This window comes from Pygocentrus nattereri, chromosome 11, assembly GCF_015220715.1.
Source record: "Pygocentrus nattereri isolate fPygNat1 chromosome 11, fPygNat1.pri, whole genome shotgun sequence".
NCBI lineage: Eukaryota > Metazoa > Chordata > Actinopteri > Characiformes > Serrasalmidae > Pygocentrus > Pygocentrus nattereri.
The window spans coordinates 42104632-42122430 of record NC_051221.1 but is presented as its reverse complement, the minus strand read 5'-3'; the positions used below and the strand labels follow the sequence as shown (position 1 = coordinate 42122430).

The following is a 17799-nucleotide window of genomic DNA, read 5'->3' as shown; positions in this document are numbered from 1 at the left end:
GCATATTAGCCCAAAGATGATTCTTAAATAATAGCAAGTATCAGGAGCAGTGCTAGAGCTTTTAGAATCAGGTAACCAGGTAAGACCCCCATCACTGTGTGCAGCTTAAAAAAAGATTTCTATTAATTTTCCCCAAGGTGACTGACTGATAAAGGTCATCATGATATTTGGCGGACAGTCTTAACCAGAACGACTTACAATTTAGATTATTTTGCACAGGTAGGCCAAGGTGGTGTTAGGAATGTTGCTCAAGGACTCTTATTTGTATAGAGTGGTTATCCAGGCTGGGTAAGATAAAGAGACCCTTATTAGTCCCACAACAGGGAAATTTCACCTCTGCATTTAACCCATCTGTGAAGAGATACACCACATACACACTAGGGGGCAGTGAGCACACTTGCCCAGAGCGGTGGGCAGGCCAATCCGCAGCACCCGGGGAGCAGTCGGGGGTTAGGTGTCTTGCTCAAGGACACCTCAGTCATGTGCTGTCGGCTCTGGGGATCGAACCGTCGACCTTCCGGTCACAAGCCTTGTTCCCTGACCTCCAGCCCACGACTGAACCCCAGTCTACAGCATAGAAGGCAGAGGTGTTATCCACTACACTATACAACCACTAAAGGTGACGTTATTTACATAGGACACAGTAACGCAGTACTATCCAAACATACAGCTTGCTTCTAAAACAGGGGTGTCCGGTCTGATCTACAAAGGGACGGCGTGGCTACAGGCCAACTGAGGTCAGGTCTGAGGCCGCAACCAGCCCTATGCAGATAAAACTGGTGACCGCTGATCTAGAATATTCTTAGACAAGACGACGTGGATTTGAAGTTCCCAAGTTTATTTTCAAGCATACTATCAATTTTCTGGCAACTAGTATAGTGTAATTAAAACAATATTTACAGGAGTGCTTTGATTGTATATTAAGCTTTAGGGAATGCTACAGGAAAACTGGTCTAAGATTACAGTTGCCCTGTGCTCATTTCTAAATGCAACAGATACATTTAGAGGACATCTCTACAAAACGCACGGCCAACAACCTCTTGCTCAGCACTGCATCTTTGCAGCACATAAATGATGCAAGCAAGGCATTCAAAGCCGTCGCACTGATGTACAAACACGAAGTCACTAGGAACGAGAAACGTCCACTTACTGACCCCACTTTTTCATCAGTATTCCCAATCTCACTTCTGGAGACATCATGCTCTGCACATTCTGTTTTCCCTGATAAGAAAGTTATTTTTGGAAGATCAAACATCACCTGGATTTATTTAAGACGTGCTGACTAGAACTTACGTATTTATCATTTTACACAACGGAAAGAACCCAAAAACTACAACGTTTAGAGAATGTACATGAATATTTTCGAACACATAATGAAGGACTTTATAAAAACCTTACAGAAGATTTTTTTATTATGCAACACTTCAATTAAAATCTCTAAATCTCTTCCAGTGCCCCCTTAAAAAAAAAAAAGTCCCCACTGAGTTCGGCTTTCAAACTAGGGTGAAAAAATGTTTTAAAATCAGCAATAAGAACAGACATTTGAACAGGATGCTGGCACAGCATCGTGCAGCCGTGTAAACGCCATCAGAAAAGTATGCACATGATTGGTGTGGAGATGCCGGGATGACAAGAAAAAAAGAAAAAAAAAACGAAAAGATTAAAGGTAATATGTGGGGAAAAAACGATGGTCCAAACAGACATACACGTTCAATGGGAGTACGAAAGTGCTTGACAGGCGACGTACATCAATTAGGATTTTTTCCCCCTTAAATTTCAAGTAAAATTACAGCTTTTTACAATAAAATTGCCAGATCTTTATGGACATATGCTCAAAAAAAGTAAACAGGGTGTTTACCATGATAAAACGAAACGATGTGGGGCGAGGTCTCCACACCAAAGGCTTGATTTTAAGGCAACCATGCATTCGAGACATCGTTTTCTTTCTTTACATGGGTGGAGAGTTCAGGGGGAAGGTGAGTGCAATGAGTAGACTGTGTAGGAAGAACAACCTGAGTGTCATTTAAGTTTGCTAAGAACGATTATATTTATGGAGTGGAGTGTGTGTGTGGCGGCTGAGGAGCTGCAGGTGCATGCTGGGTACACCACTACAAGGAGTCCTTGTACCAAACCACCTTTGCAGGATCTGAAAAGTCAGAAACAAAATGTGAGAAGCATCATCACAGTTTTGACAGACAAAGACACTAAAAGTCCAAAATTGCCAGAACTACTGCTCAGAGGAACATATGACCACTTCAATTACAACCTAATTTAGGACAGAATAACAGAACATTATAACAGATATAGCCACTTTATTAGGTACACCTTGCTGGTAAAAGGCTGGACCCCCTTTTGCCTTCAGAACTGCTTTAATTCTTCATGTCAGACTTTCAACAAGGTGTTGGAAACGTTCCTCAGAGATTCTGGTTGGTTATTTGAGTTCCCGCTGTCTTTCTATCATCTGGAACCAGTCTGCCCATTCTCCTCTGACCTCTCACATCAACAAGGCATTTTCGTCCACACAACTGACCGCTCACTGGATATTTCCTCTTTTTCTGACCGTTCTCTGTAAACCCTAGAGATGGTTGTGCGTGAAAATCCCAGATCAGCAGTTTCTGAAATACTCAGACCAGCCCGTCTGGCACCAACAACCACGCCACGTTCAAAGCCCCTTAAACCCCCTTTCTTCCCCGTTCTGATGCTCGGTCTGCACTTCAGCAAGTCGTCTTGACCACCTCTACATGTCTAAATGCAGTGAGCTGCTGCCGTGTGATTGGCTGATCAGCTATTTGTGTTAACAAGCAACTGTACCTAATAAAGTGGCTGGTATTTACTAAAATAAAAATCACGAATACCGCAGTTCTTCACTTGTGAATTTTTTTTTTAACTATGCATTTAAAAAAAATCCCACACAAACAAATAACATTAGCGCCGCTCACGTTCAATATTCATAACTTTTCATTTATTGCACTTTTGCTTTAACTGCTTTACATCGTAACAGTAGCTGTATAGTATTATACTGTATAGATTCGTTGTTTGGCTGGTAACAGACAACAGTTTATTGCCGACTTCGATGCGCAGTTTAGTTTCTTTACCCGACATAAAACGATTCAGGATAAATTTCCTACATTAAAGTAGCACTTGAATAACTGAAAAGAGGCCAAAGCAGCCCTGAGCTCACCCCTTCATTCGACCCTTCAATGCAAAAAAAAAAAAAGTGTCTACTTTCTGAAGTATTATCTATTTTTTCACTTCGCAATACAAATTCTGAAAGCTTTTGTTGTTTATTTGATCTGCAAAGAATGTGATCTAACAAACGATCCCTCTGATCAAGAAAATACACGTCGTGGTTAAAAACAGAAGAATAAATTCACCTTGTTTCTGTTCCCGCAGTACTGCACTCCATTCTAGAAAAAAAATGACAAAATACATTAAAACCCTGGGAAGATGGCATTCATTTAAAAGCAAAAGCACACAATGTAATAACTGAATTATTATTAATAATAATAAGTGTATTAGGGTTGTAACACAATATGATATGTATGACTTGTGAGTTGGCTTGGGACTGACATACGGGCTTGTGCCTACAGCATTACACTGTCGGGACTATAATAGGAGCACTCACCTTGCGTATGATACTCCAAAGCCTCCCCTAGATGGTGACAGCTAAGCAGCAGCTCCTCAGAATTCTCAGGTCCTTTAGAGCACTGGATGTGTGAAGATGCAGAGAACGAGAGGACTAGATTTCCATCAGTCACCTCTCCAGCTACAGGGTGTGGGGTTGCAGCTGGACTCATCTCTGGTGTAGCCTGAGGCGCAGCTGAAGCTGCGTTTTCTACTGCTGGGCCATCGTTGATGAAACTAAGCCCCCACTGGTTCTGCAATAGCACCTTGATACCTGGCGGTTCTTCTGCAACGCCAGCAGCTCCACCTGCCTTAACTTTAGAGGCATAGCTGACGGCAGGCTGGAGCTTGGCAGGGCTGTCCTTCACTGGGAAGGCTGGTGGGGGTTTGAGAGATGACAAAGTGTCCCCCACCCACCGTTCCTTCTGTGTGTGGGCCTGTGTGGCTCGGAGGGCTTTTTCCACAGCACGAGCGCCCAGGCTGACTCCCTCTTGTCGAGAGCCCCTGTAACCCCTGTTGTGTGCCCGCTGCTCCCTGTGCAAGCTGGAGGTGAAGACCTGCGCGTGGCCAGTTCTGTGTGTGGCGCTTTCATTGGAGCTGGTTGATGAAGTCTGACGAGTGGACTGTTTGTCCACCCCTGTGGCACACCCTCCTCCTCCACCACCCCCACCACAGCTGCCAGATCCAGGGGAGAGTCGACGGTTCCGGATGTGCGGCACCGGTTTGGGGGCCGAGACGAGGACAGCAGGGTCGCACAAGGGGTCAGGTTCACACACAGCATTATTCGCCTCCCAGGTTCCTGACCCCAAAAAAAAAAATAGTTAAAATAATAAATGCATAAATAAAATTTATTTCCAATATTCATTCATCACAAGTGAACCAACACCTCACACATTCTGAAATTTAAAAATCTAAAATTAAACTCACATTTTTATTGCACTTAATAAAGTAAGTTTCAAATATTTGGCTGCTGTGTAATTTTACCTTAGCAGAAACAACTGATTTCACGATCAGACAAGAATGACATAGTTCTAAAGTATTTCCCTTCAAATGTACTTAAGTATAAAGTAAAAGTACTAAAAGAGTAATTCTGGCTCTGATGTCCTGTTATCATTTTTATAACCAGACTGGCTTCATGAACTCATTTCAGGTGAAAGTCCTCCAGCGTCTCTCTTGGTAAACCAGTCTTTTAATAGAACGTCATTAATTAGTGACGCTGACGTCTATTAAAATGATCAGAAGCACAAAACACTGAAGGTAAACAGTTTCCATCAGGGAGAACCGAGTGGCTCTGAAATCACTTTTTACACACAAGCAAAGTTTCAGTTTCAGATTTATTTACAACTTAGTTCCAAGTTTAAGTTGAATAAAAACTGGCTTTAAACTCAGGATCACAGATGAGCTCCTTTACTATGTTGATCTGTAGGCGTCTGTTCATAAACATAAACCAGCCCAAACTCATTTACTATAAAATGAAATGGTGTTTGTAGAAATTCAGAAAAAAGCCGCGTCAGTCTCGACTGCATATGTGGACATATTTCTATATTGAGCTCTATTTACACAAAGTTAGGTTAGTTCATCATTTATGTTGAACAGACTCTCCCAAAGTTTTACGCTGCTGCGCTGACGTTGAACCGCGTGCTGCACTGGGTCGGTATGACCAACAGGTCAAAACCAGCTCTAAACAAAGTGACCGCTGGGCCCTGATTGGTGCTCTGGCTTTGCGCTTCTTTCGTTTTGACATGTTACGTTTTTATACACACAGAAACCAAAAGGAACGACAGATTTCTCAGAATGTAGGAGGAAAAAGTCGGATATTAGACTCTGAAATGTAGTGGAGTGAAAGGAAAAAGACGCCCAGAACGGAGAAACTTCAGTACAGATACACCAAAAATACTAAAGTACAGAAACTAATTACATTTACTCAGTTACTCTCCACCCCTGCTTGCAGGTTTCTTAGGGGGTCAGCACACGAACTAAACGACTCTGAAGCAGCAAGTGCTGGAGGTTCAGCAGAGCAAGTGCGCCACGTATTTAAGCAGCATCCTTATATCGGATGTTTTTACGGGAGGTCATGTTAGTCCAGTGAACTGGACGATATTTGGGTTTTCGCTTGCAGGTTTTCTGACCATCATGCCGCACAAAACGAGCGCCCAGGCCTACACCAGCATTCCCAACGTCCCTGAATGAACAACATCCAACAGAACAGAGCTCAATTCTTCGAAACGCATCACCGTCTCACACTGAACAGCTCCACACGAAGAGCAGCAGGGCAGGTTCACCAAGAAGGTGGGTCTAATCCGGACGGCGGTACGGCGGGAAGCCGCCGGCTAAACTCTCCTCAGCGCTGGATATCAGACTAGACCCTTTTCCTGAAGACCCGCCGGCGGAGACAACGCTACACGGCCTTATTCGCTTAAACCAATCCCCCTCTTTAAAAACTCGCTTCAGTCCAGCTCGCCACGGGAAGGAGGAAAACAGCGAGACGCCGAAATTTAAACCGGGCTAACGTTAGCTCGCTAAGCTAATCGCGCTAACCTACCTGCTAACTAGCTTAGCTTAGGCGAGTTCGACTAGAAGCGCCGACCAGGCGCTAAACTGACCAGTTAGTATCGCGAAATGACCCTTAATTAAACCCCCCCCCCCAAAAAAACACGTCAATGTTGTGCAGACGTGACGCCACTTCGTCGGTTTTTGACGTGGCGACACTTCATCGTAGCAGCGAGGCGAGCTAGTAGCTTGACATCGCAGGGTTAGCTCGCAGCTAACGACAGGAACCAGCCCGTCGCGTGTCTTACGTCTCTGAAAACAGACAAACGGGCGTTTAGCTAAGCGCTCGGCTGATAAACTACAGCTCGGGGTTTAAAGCGAGCGCACGCTTTCCTGAGAAAGTTTCCCCAAGACCCGGACATTCCGGGCGAGCTGCTGACTCGATCCGCTCAAACTCCCCGAACAGCTCGACGGTGCTGCAGAGCGAGCCGCCGGGCAGCGCGACGATCAGACTAGTCGCCTCACCTGTTTTGATGTGCATGTCGAAGCGTCCGGTTTCCAGCCGACTGGACTGTTTTAAGAAGGTTTTTGGAAGCGCGGCGGCGCGGCGGTCGATTCACTCGCACGGAGGCAACGGGCTAACCGGGTGGAAGTGGTTTCTCGTAAGTTCCGCAAGTGGAGGCGCGAAGAGGGGCGGGATGTGCTGCGCCACCAGGCTGCCGCTTCCAGCCAGACACCCGTCTCTTTGGACGGGGAGAGACCAAAAAGCCGACGCTCGGACTGCCGTTTGAGGACAGTTTTGGCATTGCTGGTAAAATCTGACGGAATCTCAAACACTTTGCAGCGTGTGGCACAAATAGCGCGCAAAAAAAACGTGGTTTTTCGGCTGGGAATGGCTACTGCGCATGCGCGGATCTCCACACCGACGGGGACCTTCCCTGCTGGCGGCGTTGTCAGGGAGCTGATTGGCTGTTTTTTCTCGAGGGGCGGGGCTTTCTCCGCAGAGTGACGCCTTGTTCTCCGGTCTCCTCGCTCATCCCGTCTCTGCTGCTCCTTCATCCGCGCCTCGAGTTCACATTGAAGCCGTTCTCAGTTTTCATGTGAAGGACTGAAGGGAAAATTCCTCAAAATGTTTTTTTTTCCCATAATTCAATTTTTCAAGTGTAAAATACGCTCAGGACCTTCTGTGAGTCTGAGCTGGCGAGTGTTATCCACTATGCTGGGGAGGCAGGCTGAGGGTGACAAGTGCCTACAGACTCAACACACTGATGCTGTGGGTGTGGAGCTGGACTCGCTGACGGCCGTGTCGGAGAGGAGGACGCTGTCTAAGCTGCAGGCCGTTATGGACAGTGGCTCCCACCCACCCTACGACATGGTGATGAGACACAGGAGCTCATTCAGTGCAAGACTCGTTCTACTGAAATGACCAGAGCGCCACAGGAGGTCATTCTGACCTGTGGCCATCAAACTCTATAACTCCTCCCTCAGAGTGTGATGCTGTGGTTCATCTGTGCAAAACTCAATACCTAACAAGTGCTGTTCATATGTGATATAATAATAATTATGTGTGCAAAAACTCAGAGGTACAATAATTTAAGTGGTTTAAGTGATTTTTAATCCCACAAACACAACAATATGATTGGAGTTTGCATGTTCTCCCCGTGTCTGCGTGGGTTTCCTCCGGGTTCTCCGGTCTCCTCCTACAGTCCAAAAGACATGCAGTCAGGCCAATTGGACATGCTACATTGCCCCTGTGTGTGACTGTGTGTGTGTGTGTGTGTGTGTGTGTGTGTGTGTGTGTGTGTGTGAGTCTGTCTGTCTGCCCTGCGATGGCCTGGCGACCTGTCCAGGGTGTATCCTGCCTTCCACCCAAGGACCACTGGGATAGGCTCCAGCACCCCCCGCAACCCTGAGGGAGAAGTGGCTTAGAAAATGTGTGTGTGTGTGTGTGTGTGTGTGTGTTGACTATTGCCTCCTAACTTTCAGCCCCACTGGTCAACCAAATGCGCACTCCTGAACAACTGCACCTGGTGATCTGAGCTACCATTCATATTGTAAAAATGCCAGGAAATCTGTGGGAGAAAATATTTCGCCACTTGTTTTGTGTTAAATTCAACAAATAACTACAAACTGACTGGCAGTAAATTATGCGAAAGCCATGTTTCAGCTGTAGGACGTGGTACAGTCATGTCAAAATGAATGAAGACTTATTCCAACACAGATGTTCTTACCTTTTAGATTGTCCTGATCGCTTCTTCCAAATCTATCAAAATGATCATCTGTGTCTTCCTCGTCATTCGCCATTGATCTCATCTTCTCTCTTTTCTCAGCAGTCCATTCATGTTTCCAGTTCTTTTTTATCTGATTTGTTTCTGCGCCTTTTAGTTTGAGTTGATCTTTTGTTTCGGTTTGAGCTGATTTGCACCTCTTCATTGCTCCTTGCGCTGTCTTGGCCAGACGCATCCTCCTGCAGACCTTTTCTTTATTTTGTGATTTTCTTTCCTCTTGCCCTTTCTTCCTCCTTTTTTTTCCTGTCAGGTCAGCACGTTTCACAGTGTTTCTTCCTTTTCTTGGTTCTTTATTCACCTCTTTATTACCAAGGAGACGAGTTTATATCATCATGCTTTTCTCCATTTCTTTTCTTTTTCTCAATCTTGACCGTTTATATCAGTTTCGTGCTTTTCCTTTTCATTTCTCTTCACTTTCATTCTGCTCTCACGGACTTTGCGGGGCCTCTCCTTAGAAGTTTCCCTTTGCTGCAGAGTGCTCTAACTTGTGCGGGTACAAGCCCTGTAGTTCCTAGAGCCTTCATGAAGCTCTCTGTGCTGAAAAGGCCTCTCTAGGAGAAATTTCAGATCTTTGTGCGAATACTTCATCTTACTGTCCCTCATATTGGTCCTGGACTCCTGGCTTTCTTTACTGCTCAGACTTATGGACATTATCCCACTGCTGGGGGCAGTCGTGGGCTGGAGGTCAGGGAACTGGCCCTGTGACCGGAAGATTGCTGGTTCGATCCCATAGCCAACAGTCCATGACTGAGGTGACCTTGAGCAAGACACCTAACCCCCAACTGCTCCCCAGGTGCTGTGGATGGGGCTGCCCACCGCTCCAGGCATGTGTGCTCACTGCCCCCTAGTGTGTGTGTGTGTGTGCTCACTAGTGTGTATGTGGTGTTTCACTTCACGGATGGATTAAATCCCCGTTTGTGGGATTTAAAAAGTATCACTTAACTTACTGTGGTCACCGAACATTTCTCTGCACATTCTGAACTTGAGATGTTCCTGGACTCCTCACAGCAACCTAACAGATGATATACGATGCATGGCATTCTGCAAAGCAACACTAAAGAATGGTTGGATTTTGTTATTGGGACTTGTGTCCATTATGTGGTCAGGCATAAGGTGAAATAGTGAGTGTTCTTCATATCACACAGTTACTTTCAGGTTTTTCACATTGACTTGTTTGCAGTTTCCATGCAACTCAAACTTTTATCGGGGGATTTCTGTGAATATAATTCTCAAGCAAATGAGTGGCATCAGGTGTGTAACAGCAGGCAGACATGAAACCGTGTAGAGCAGCGGGACCTCAAGGTTGGACTTAAAGGGGAACTCCAACAAAAAACTACATAGTTAAAGCTTTGAGATGCAAACAAAGTCATTCAGACTGGCTTGATTTGAAATGTTCTGTTCTACTTGTTCACAGTGGTGGTGATAGGAACCAGACATCCCTGTGCTTATTGCCTCTTAAAGCTGCCTAACTTGTTATTACTAATAACGTGTTATGACATTAAATGTTCATGAATGCGCTCCCTGATGCCCATGAACATCACATCTAAAAGTCAGAAGACACAGGTAGGGTCACTGGTCATTTGTGGCTAGATTTATGTTCAGACATTGTGACCCGCAGTTCCTACAACCACATCGTAAAGAAATATGAGTCAGTAAAATATCACTCCAGTAAAAGTAGAAGTTCCTCCCTTTAGACCTCCACTTGAGTAAAAGTACTAAAGTATTTCCCTTCAAATGTACTTAAGTATAAAGTAAAAGTACTAAAAGAGGAATTCTGGCTCTGATGTCCTGTTATCATTTTTATAACCAGACTGGCTTCATGAACTCATTTCAGGTGAAAGTCCTCCAGCGTCTCTCTTGGTAAACCAGTCTTTTAATAGAAGGTCATTAATTAGTGACGCTGACGTCTTTTAAAATGATCAGAAGCACAAAACACTGAAGGTAAACAGTTTCCATCAGGGAGAACCGAGTGGCTCTGAAATCACATTTTACACACAAGCAAAGTTTCAGTTTCAGATTTATTTACAACTTAGTTCCAAGTTTAAGTTGAATAAAAACTGGCTTTAAACTCAGGATCACAGATGAGCTCCTTTACTATGTTGATCTGTAGGCGTCTGTTCATAAACATAAACCAGCCCAAACTCATTTACTATAAAATGAAATGGTGTTTGTAGAAATTCAGAAAAAAGCCGCGTCAGTCTCGACTGCATATGTGGACATATTTCTATATTGAGCTCTATTTACACAAAGTTAGGTTAGTTCATCATTTATGTTGAACAGACTCTCCCAAAGTTTTACGCTGCTGCGCTGACGTTGAACCGCGTGCTGCACTGGGTCGGTATGACCAACAGGTCAAAACCAGCTCTAAACAAAGTGACCGCTGGGCCCTGATTGGTGCTCTGGCTTTGCGCTTCTTTCGTTTTGACATGTTACGTTTTTATACACACAGAAACCAAAAGGAACGACAGATTTCTCAAAATGTAGGAGGAAAAAGTCGGATATTAGACTCTGAAATGTAGTGGAGTGAAAGGAGAAAGTCGCCCAGAACGGAGAAACTTCAGTACAGATACACCAAAAATACTAAAAAGTACTTTTTTTACTTTTAGGTCTAAAGGGAGAAACTTCTACTTTTACTGGAGGGATATTTTACCTTGGGGGTCTCTACTTTAACTCAGGTACATGGTTTGTGAACTCCTGGCTCTCAAGAGAACCGTTGCCTTCACTTTAAGGACGTTATTACTGAGCATGCAGTAGGGGGCAGTGCGCCTCCTGCTTGTTTGTAAACGAGCCATCCGCCTGCAGAAGAAGGTGGGCATCAGGAGAGAGAAGGGGCTTTTAATGATTTTATTTATGGTGGTATTTCTGACGGCGCGGCTCCCTTTCCTGCACGATGTTCCAGCCCCCGGTGTTCTTCCAAGACGCGGTCCAGGCGCCGTGCGGCATGAAGGAGGAGCGTGAGGAGGTCCGGCTGTCGGACTGCGGAGTTAGTGGAGTTAATGGAGTTAAAGCGGAGGAGTCTGAGATCTGCATAGGCGCCGCGGATGGTGAGCACTTGAGACCGCCACACTGCCCCGCTCCGCCGCTATCGCTGAGTAATGACCTCTGCGTGTAACCGGCCTCGCTGCGGTCAGAGCAACAGCCCGGCCCTCCGCGCCGGAGCCTCTCCACGGGCTTTCCGCTCACTGCGCGCTGCTTCACACGCTCATGAACTAACATCCTCCACGTCTAGCCGCCTGACACCACTCGGTCCCCGTGCTGGCGTTATGAGCTCGTCTGGTGGCACACAAGCAACGTCAGGCGATGATGTGCATGATCTGGCCTCTGGGCCTTTAACCGGACAGCTCATCCAATGACCAGGGCTTCACCCCAGACAGGAGCAGCCCACACAGCATTGGCTTGCTCCTCGACTCGTTTGCTGTTTATTAAGTAACCGGGAATCAGAAATTCTCTTAGCTTTAACCAGTGGAATCTGCTCAGTTTATATTATATATATATATATATATATATATATATATATATATATATATATATATATATCTGAAGCATCAACCATCACAGGCATCAGTGTCACTTAAGTGTATATAGGTCTCCTAAATTTATACACACATGCTTCATATGTGAGACCTAAATGCACTTAAGTAACACTGATGTCTTTGATGGTTGATGGATGTCAAAGGTATATATACCTTTATAAAGGTGTGTGTGTATATATATATATATATATATATATATATATATATACATACACACACACCTTTATAAAGGTATATATACCTTTGACATCATATATATATATATATATATATATATATACACACTCACCGACCACCTCGCTAGTAAAAGGCTCGACCCCCCTTTGCCTTCAGAACTGTCTTAATTCTTCGTGTCAGACTTTCAACAAGGTGTTGGACACGTTCCTCAGAGATTCTGGTTGGTTATTTGAGTTCCTGCTGCCTTTCAATCATCTGGAACCAGTCTGCCCATTCTCCTCTGACCTCTCACATCAACAGGGCATTTTCATCCACACAACTGACCGCTCACTGGACATTTCCTCTTTTTCGGGCCGTTCTCTGTGAACCCTAGAGATGGTTGAGCGTGAAAATCCCAGCAGATCAGCAGTTTCTGAAATACTCAGACCAGCCCGTCTGGCACCAACAACCACGCCACGTTCAAAGCCCCTTAAATCCCCTTTCTTCCCCGTTCTGATGCTCGGTCTGCACTTCAGCAAGTCGTCTTGACCACCTCTACAGGCCTAAATGCAGTGAGTTGCGGCCGTGTGATTGGCTGATTAGCTATTTGTGTTAACAAGCAACTGTACCTAATAAAGTGGCCGGTGAGTGTATATATAGTCAGTGTTCGTTTTATCAACTTCACTGATAATATAGGTGCATTTTGTAGTTCTACAATTACAACATGTAGTCCGTCCGTTTCTCTGTTAGACCCCTTTTTCCCTGTTCTTCTCTGGTCAGGACCACCGCAGAGCAGATATCATACGGGTGGTGGATCATTCTCAGCACTGCTGGAGACTGGAGTTGTGTTGATGTGTTGCACTGGTACGAGCGGATCCGGCGCAGCACCAGAGAGCAATTCTTCAGTGTTGCAGAAGTTTTTAGACACTTCAGTGTCGCTGCTGCACTGAGAATAGCCCACCAACCAAAAATATCCAGCCAACAGCGTCCTGTGACCACTGACGAAGGAAGCGATACTGAATATTGGCGTCAGCCTAGTTTAATCCCCGCCGTGGAGACGCAGTATAAAAAGTAGATGTTATTTTTAAGGTTCGCTCTCACACTAATGTCGTCCTTCGGTCATTACAACCTTCTGTGTCTAAAACGAAGTATGTTTAGGGTGAGATCTTTGTAAAATTTAAAGGAATCATAGAAGCTGTTTCTGAAATGATTCGTTTACTGCGTTATTCCTTTCTTCTCATCACTTTTCTTAATTGCAATCTCTGTTTTAGGCATTGAAGTGCATGTGAAGGATGAACCAGAAGAGCAGACCTTGTCTGAGGAGACGCCACAATATGCGGAGTTTGGTGAAGAAATAACTAATCAAAGCTTTCAAAGCATCATCTTTTCACCCAACTTCAGCACTAACCAAGAGAAGCACGCCGACCTGAAGTGTTACCCCTGCCCTCATTGTGAGAAAAGCTTCTCTCGACCACAGTTTTTAAAAACTCATCTGAGGACACACACGGGAGAGAAGCCCTACCTCTGCTCAGAGTGTGGCAAGAGCTTTTCCCATCAGGCTTCTTTAACAGGTCACCTGAGAACACATACGGGAGAGAAGCCTTATCAGTGCTCTCAGTGTGGAAAGAGTTTTTCCCTTTCAGGCTCTTTAAAACTACACGAAAGAATACATACCGGAGAGAAGCCGTACCATTGCTTCCAGTGTGGGAAGAGTTTTTCTAGACAGGAGTTCCTGAAAAAGCATCAAAGAATGCATTCGGGGGAGAAGCCGTTCTCTTGTGCCGAATGCGGGAAACGGTTCTCGCATCCGAGCTCGTTGAAGGATCACGAGGGGCTGCACACTGGAGAGAAGCCGTACAGCTGCTCTGACTGCGGGAGGAAATTTTCTCATCCCAGCTCGCTGAAGGTTCACGAGAGGATACACACGGGAGAGAAGCCGTACCACTGCACCCAGTGCGGCAAGAGCTTTTCTCATCTCCCGTCACTGAAAATCCATGTCAGAATTCATACCGGCGAGAAGCCGTACCCGTGTTCGCTGTGCGGAAAAAGCTTCTCGCACGCGGGTTTATTGAAAAGTCACCAGAGGATGCACACGGGAGAGAAGCCTTACCACTGCACTCAGTGTGGGAAGAGCTTTTCGCAGTCAAGTGCTTTAAAGGTTCACCAGAGAATACATACTGGAGAGAAGCCTTATCAGTGCTCGCAGTGTGAGAAGAGCTTTTCTCATCCCGGTTCTCTAAAAGTTCATGAGAGGAAACACACTGGAGAGAGGCCCTACGAGTGTGATCAGTGTGGGAAGAGTTTTCTCAGGTTGGGGTACTTAAAGGAACACCAGAAAAGACACGAGGCGCTGAAACAAAAGATTTCCGTCTAAAGGCAGGTTCTTCATGCAACTTGTAGAAACGTTTATTTATAATCTTCTTGTCTGAAGCCGTTTTTTTTTTTTTTTGAGTTTGCTCGTGGACTGTGTGTCGATCAGAACTGGGTCCTAAAGCGTTCAAAATACCTGACAGCAATAATGTGTATTGAAGGCTCGTTTCTCTGCTCAGATTTCACATTTTTGTCTTCATAATCACTTATCACAAACACTAAATTGTGAAATGTGTTTTCTACCATAATAATGTAATGAATGACATGAAAATGTGTCTTAAAAAATCAGCGTTTTATTTCTCAACTGCTGCTGTGTTAATGTTTTCATTAAACGGTCACTCTAGGGATCAGATAATGTAACGACAGTACAGGTGACAGTACAGGTTTCTGTCGAGTAGCACAATATTACTTTATTAGAAAATAAAATCAAATTTTATTCGTTTCTAAATAGTGTCCTTGAAAACGTTAGATGTACAACAGACTTGTGAAAATTTAAATTGATAGATGAAAAAATACAAAGGCAGGGAGTTCGAACCAAACACTACATGACCAAAAGTAAATCTCATTTCACAAACTTGGACACTGATATGCAGGATTGTTTTACCCATCACTGCAGCAACGGTCTTCTTTTTGGGAAGGATTTCCACTGAAGATTTCAGCCACAAAATCATTAGTGTGGTCAGGCACTGATATTTCGTTGTGAAGGTTTTGAGATCAAAGCTCTGTGTGGGCCAGTCAAGAAACAGGAAAGGGCCTTCTCAAAACTGTTATCCAGAATGCCGATGTATGCTATAGCATTAAGATTCACCTTAATTAGGACTAGAACTAGAAGGGACTCCATACAAAATACCCAGACCATTATCCCCCCTCCACCAAACTTTACAGCTGCCTCTGTGTTTGGTCAGGTACCGTTCTTCTGGCACCAAACACAGATTCATCTGCCAGATCACTTTAGAGAGTATGTTTTCACTGCTCCAGTGGTGGTGTGTATGGGGAGCTTAGGTTTGTGTGCAGCTGCTCGGCCATGGAAACCCAATCAGTGAAGTTCCCAATTAACAGCACTTTGCTGATGTTGCTTTGAGGCAGTCTGAAAATCAGTAGTTAGCGTTTCTACTGAGGACAGATGGTTTTTGAGCACCTTCCTATGTGTTGGTTGTGTTATGTGAGCTTGTGTAGCCCACAGCTTACGGTGATGAACCGTCTTATTGGAAAAATAGCATCCTATGACAGTGCCATGTAAAAGCCACTACAACCCATTCAACTTCCAGTGCTTGTCTATGGAGACTGCATAACAGTAAACTTGATTTCATACAGCTTTTAGCAGTGGGTGTGGATAAGATGTAGTGTCCACATACTTTCGGCCACGTGGCGTAGCTACTTAATTCAACAATTGTGTGTAGATGTACACAAGATTTGTCTCCCTTCCTAAGAACAAATGAGAGGTTCATGAATTGGGCTGTGTTTTAGAAATAGAGAGCTGGTCATAACCTGCTCTCGGAACCAGCTGTCGGATCTTCCCAAACCCCCTGTTCCAGACACTAAGTATAAGGTTGGAGAAGTTTCCTTAAATTGTCCTGAGTGTGTTCTGTTATGTAAATAGTAACTATATAGAAATGTAACATCCTTTATTTAAAATATTGGGTATAACTGATCCCTGAACTGGCAGCATTTGTTGGCATCTTCTTATTACAAGTAATGTCTTTTCAAGGAAACTGGAGCAGAACTTAGACTGAGTTTTATGTTCGGAATGGCTGAGACTGGATACAAAGGAGAGAACGGGGTTATGAACTTGCTTTGAAACGGAAGGTGGTTCACCTTCGTGAGGCAAATGACCCAAAAATGCAAAACTCTGGTAACATTTTCTGGCAACAGGGTCAGAATAAACTGTGAAGCCGCCTGTTCTGTGTTGATTTAAGAAGAACTGTGTGAAAAATAAGAAATCGAGGACCCAGAAAAGGCCCTGCGATGGACTGGCGACCTGTCCAGGGTGTATCCTGCCTTCCGCCCGATGACCGCTGGGATAGGCTCCAGCACCCCCCACCTCCCCCCCGGCGACCCTGAGGGAGAAGCGCCTTAGAAAGTGGATGGATGGATGGACCCAGAAAAGAGAAAATGATTCAGTGAGAAACCTGTGGACTGAACTAGAATAAGCCAGAGGAAGGATGCTCTCCAGTCTTAGTCTTAGTCCTTTGTTCAACCCTGTGATAGCAGTGTGTAACGGCATAATGGTTCACTTGGTCACCGAATCATTAATAAAGAAAACATTTGTCAGTAATTATGTATGTTTTTTACTCATTTGCCATCAAGCGAGGCCCTAATTATTCACCCGACTGTATGTGTTGTGCTGCTGCCGGTACTGCTGTGATGTGAAGATTGCGGCGCTTCATTAACGTGGTGTTTTAAGTGTTCGTTATAAAGGGGGTCCGAGTCTCGATGTGGCCTATAGGGCACATACATAACCAACATAATGTTTAGTTATCAGAAATGTTGTATTTATTTATCATATTCTACACATCTGTACATTAACGAAGTTTGTATGTAGTGTTTAGTAGATGCTCAAAAACGAATACTTTTGTATGTGGATCAGTAGCTTTAGACCTGTTTGCATACGATACAGGGCTCTGCTACAGAGGAGTTTCTGGCCTCTTGTGAGCCCCTATAGATGCTACACTACTGCATCGCTCCAATAAATTGATTTTGTCTCTGAGTTATTGTGCTTTGTTTATTTCTTGAATCGTAAAAATAAATTAAGAAAATATCCTCTATCTCTGTTAATATCTCCATAACTCCAAAAATACAAAAAGCAGCGATTCTCATTCTACAGAAACTGACCAAGGCAGAAGTGTTCACAGTTGTGGTGATGGGAACCAGACGTCTGAAGCGGTCAACGCCTCTGGAAGCTCCTCACAGAGAGTTGCTGAATGAAAGGGTCCTGAATGCGCTGCCTGATTGTTTTATGACAGTTTTAAGATCAGATTTGGACCTAAAATATATTTTAAAAAGGTCGTCAGAGTGCGGAGGTACATGCAGGGTGTCGTGAGGCAAAAATAGTCTCCGAAGAAAACCCATTCTTTATTTATTTATTTATTTATTTATTTATTTATTTAAATTTTACTGTTGGCAATATTACATACAAAACTCAGAGGGTGTAAGTTCACTGGTCATTTTGGATAGTAGATATGAAATGAGCTGCGTTTGCACTGTTGCCATGGTGATCTCTGGTTCTTATCACCACCACTGTGAAGAAATCTGAGTCTGTCGGTTTCTTCAGTTAGAAATTTGGAGAAATATCTGATACTGGACTGACTGTTAACCTCGTAGACTTGCAGTGGGCGGTG

At 44.4% G+C, this 17799-nt stretch overlaps 2 protein-coding genes across 2 annotated transcripts; one reads left to right on the top strand and one right to left on the bottom strand.

The window, feature by feature from the left end:
• Positions 1-1386: 1386 nt before the first annotated feature.
• Positions 1387-6965, bottom strand: si:ch211-214j24.10 (uncharacterized protein LOC558894 homolog). The gene is made up of 4 exons (XM_017722304.2): positions 6640-6965; positions 3626-4423; positions 3375-3407; positions 1387-2146 (listed from the first exon to the last, which is right to left on the bottom strand). Exons 1-4 carry the CDS (start codon positions 6653-6655, stop codon positions 2109-2111), a joined length of 885 nt encoding a protein of 294 aa, XP_017577793.1. The 5' UTR covers positions 6656-6965; the 3' UTR covers positions 1387-2108.
• Positions 6966-11162: 4197 nt separating this feature from the next.
• Positions 11163-17168, top strand: LOC108442313 (gastrula zinc finger protein XlCGF52.1-like). The gene is made up of 2 exons (XM_017722297.2): positions 11163-11446; positions 13363-17168. Exons 1-2 carry the CDS (start codon positions 11293-11295, stop codon positions 14463-14465), a joined length of 1257 nt encoding a protein of 418 aa, XP_017577786.1. The 5' UTR covers positions 11163-11292; the 3' UTR covers positions 14466-17168.
• Positions 17169-17799: the final 631 nt, after the last annotated feature.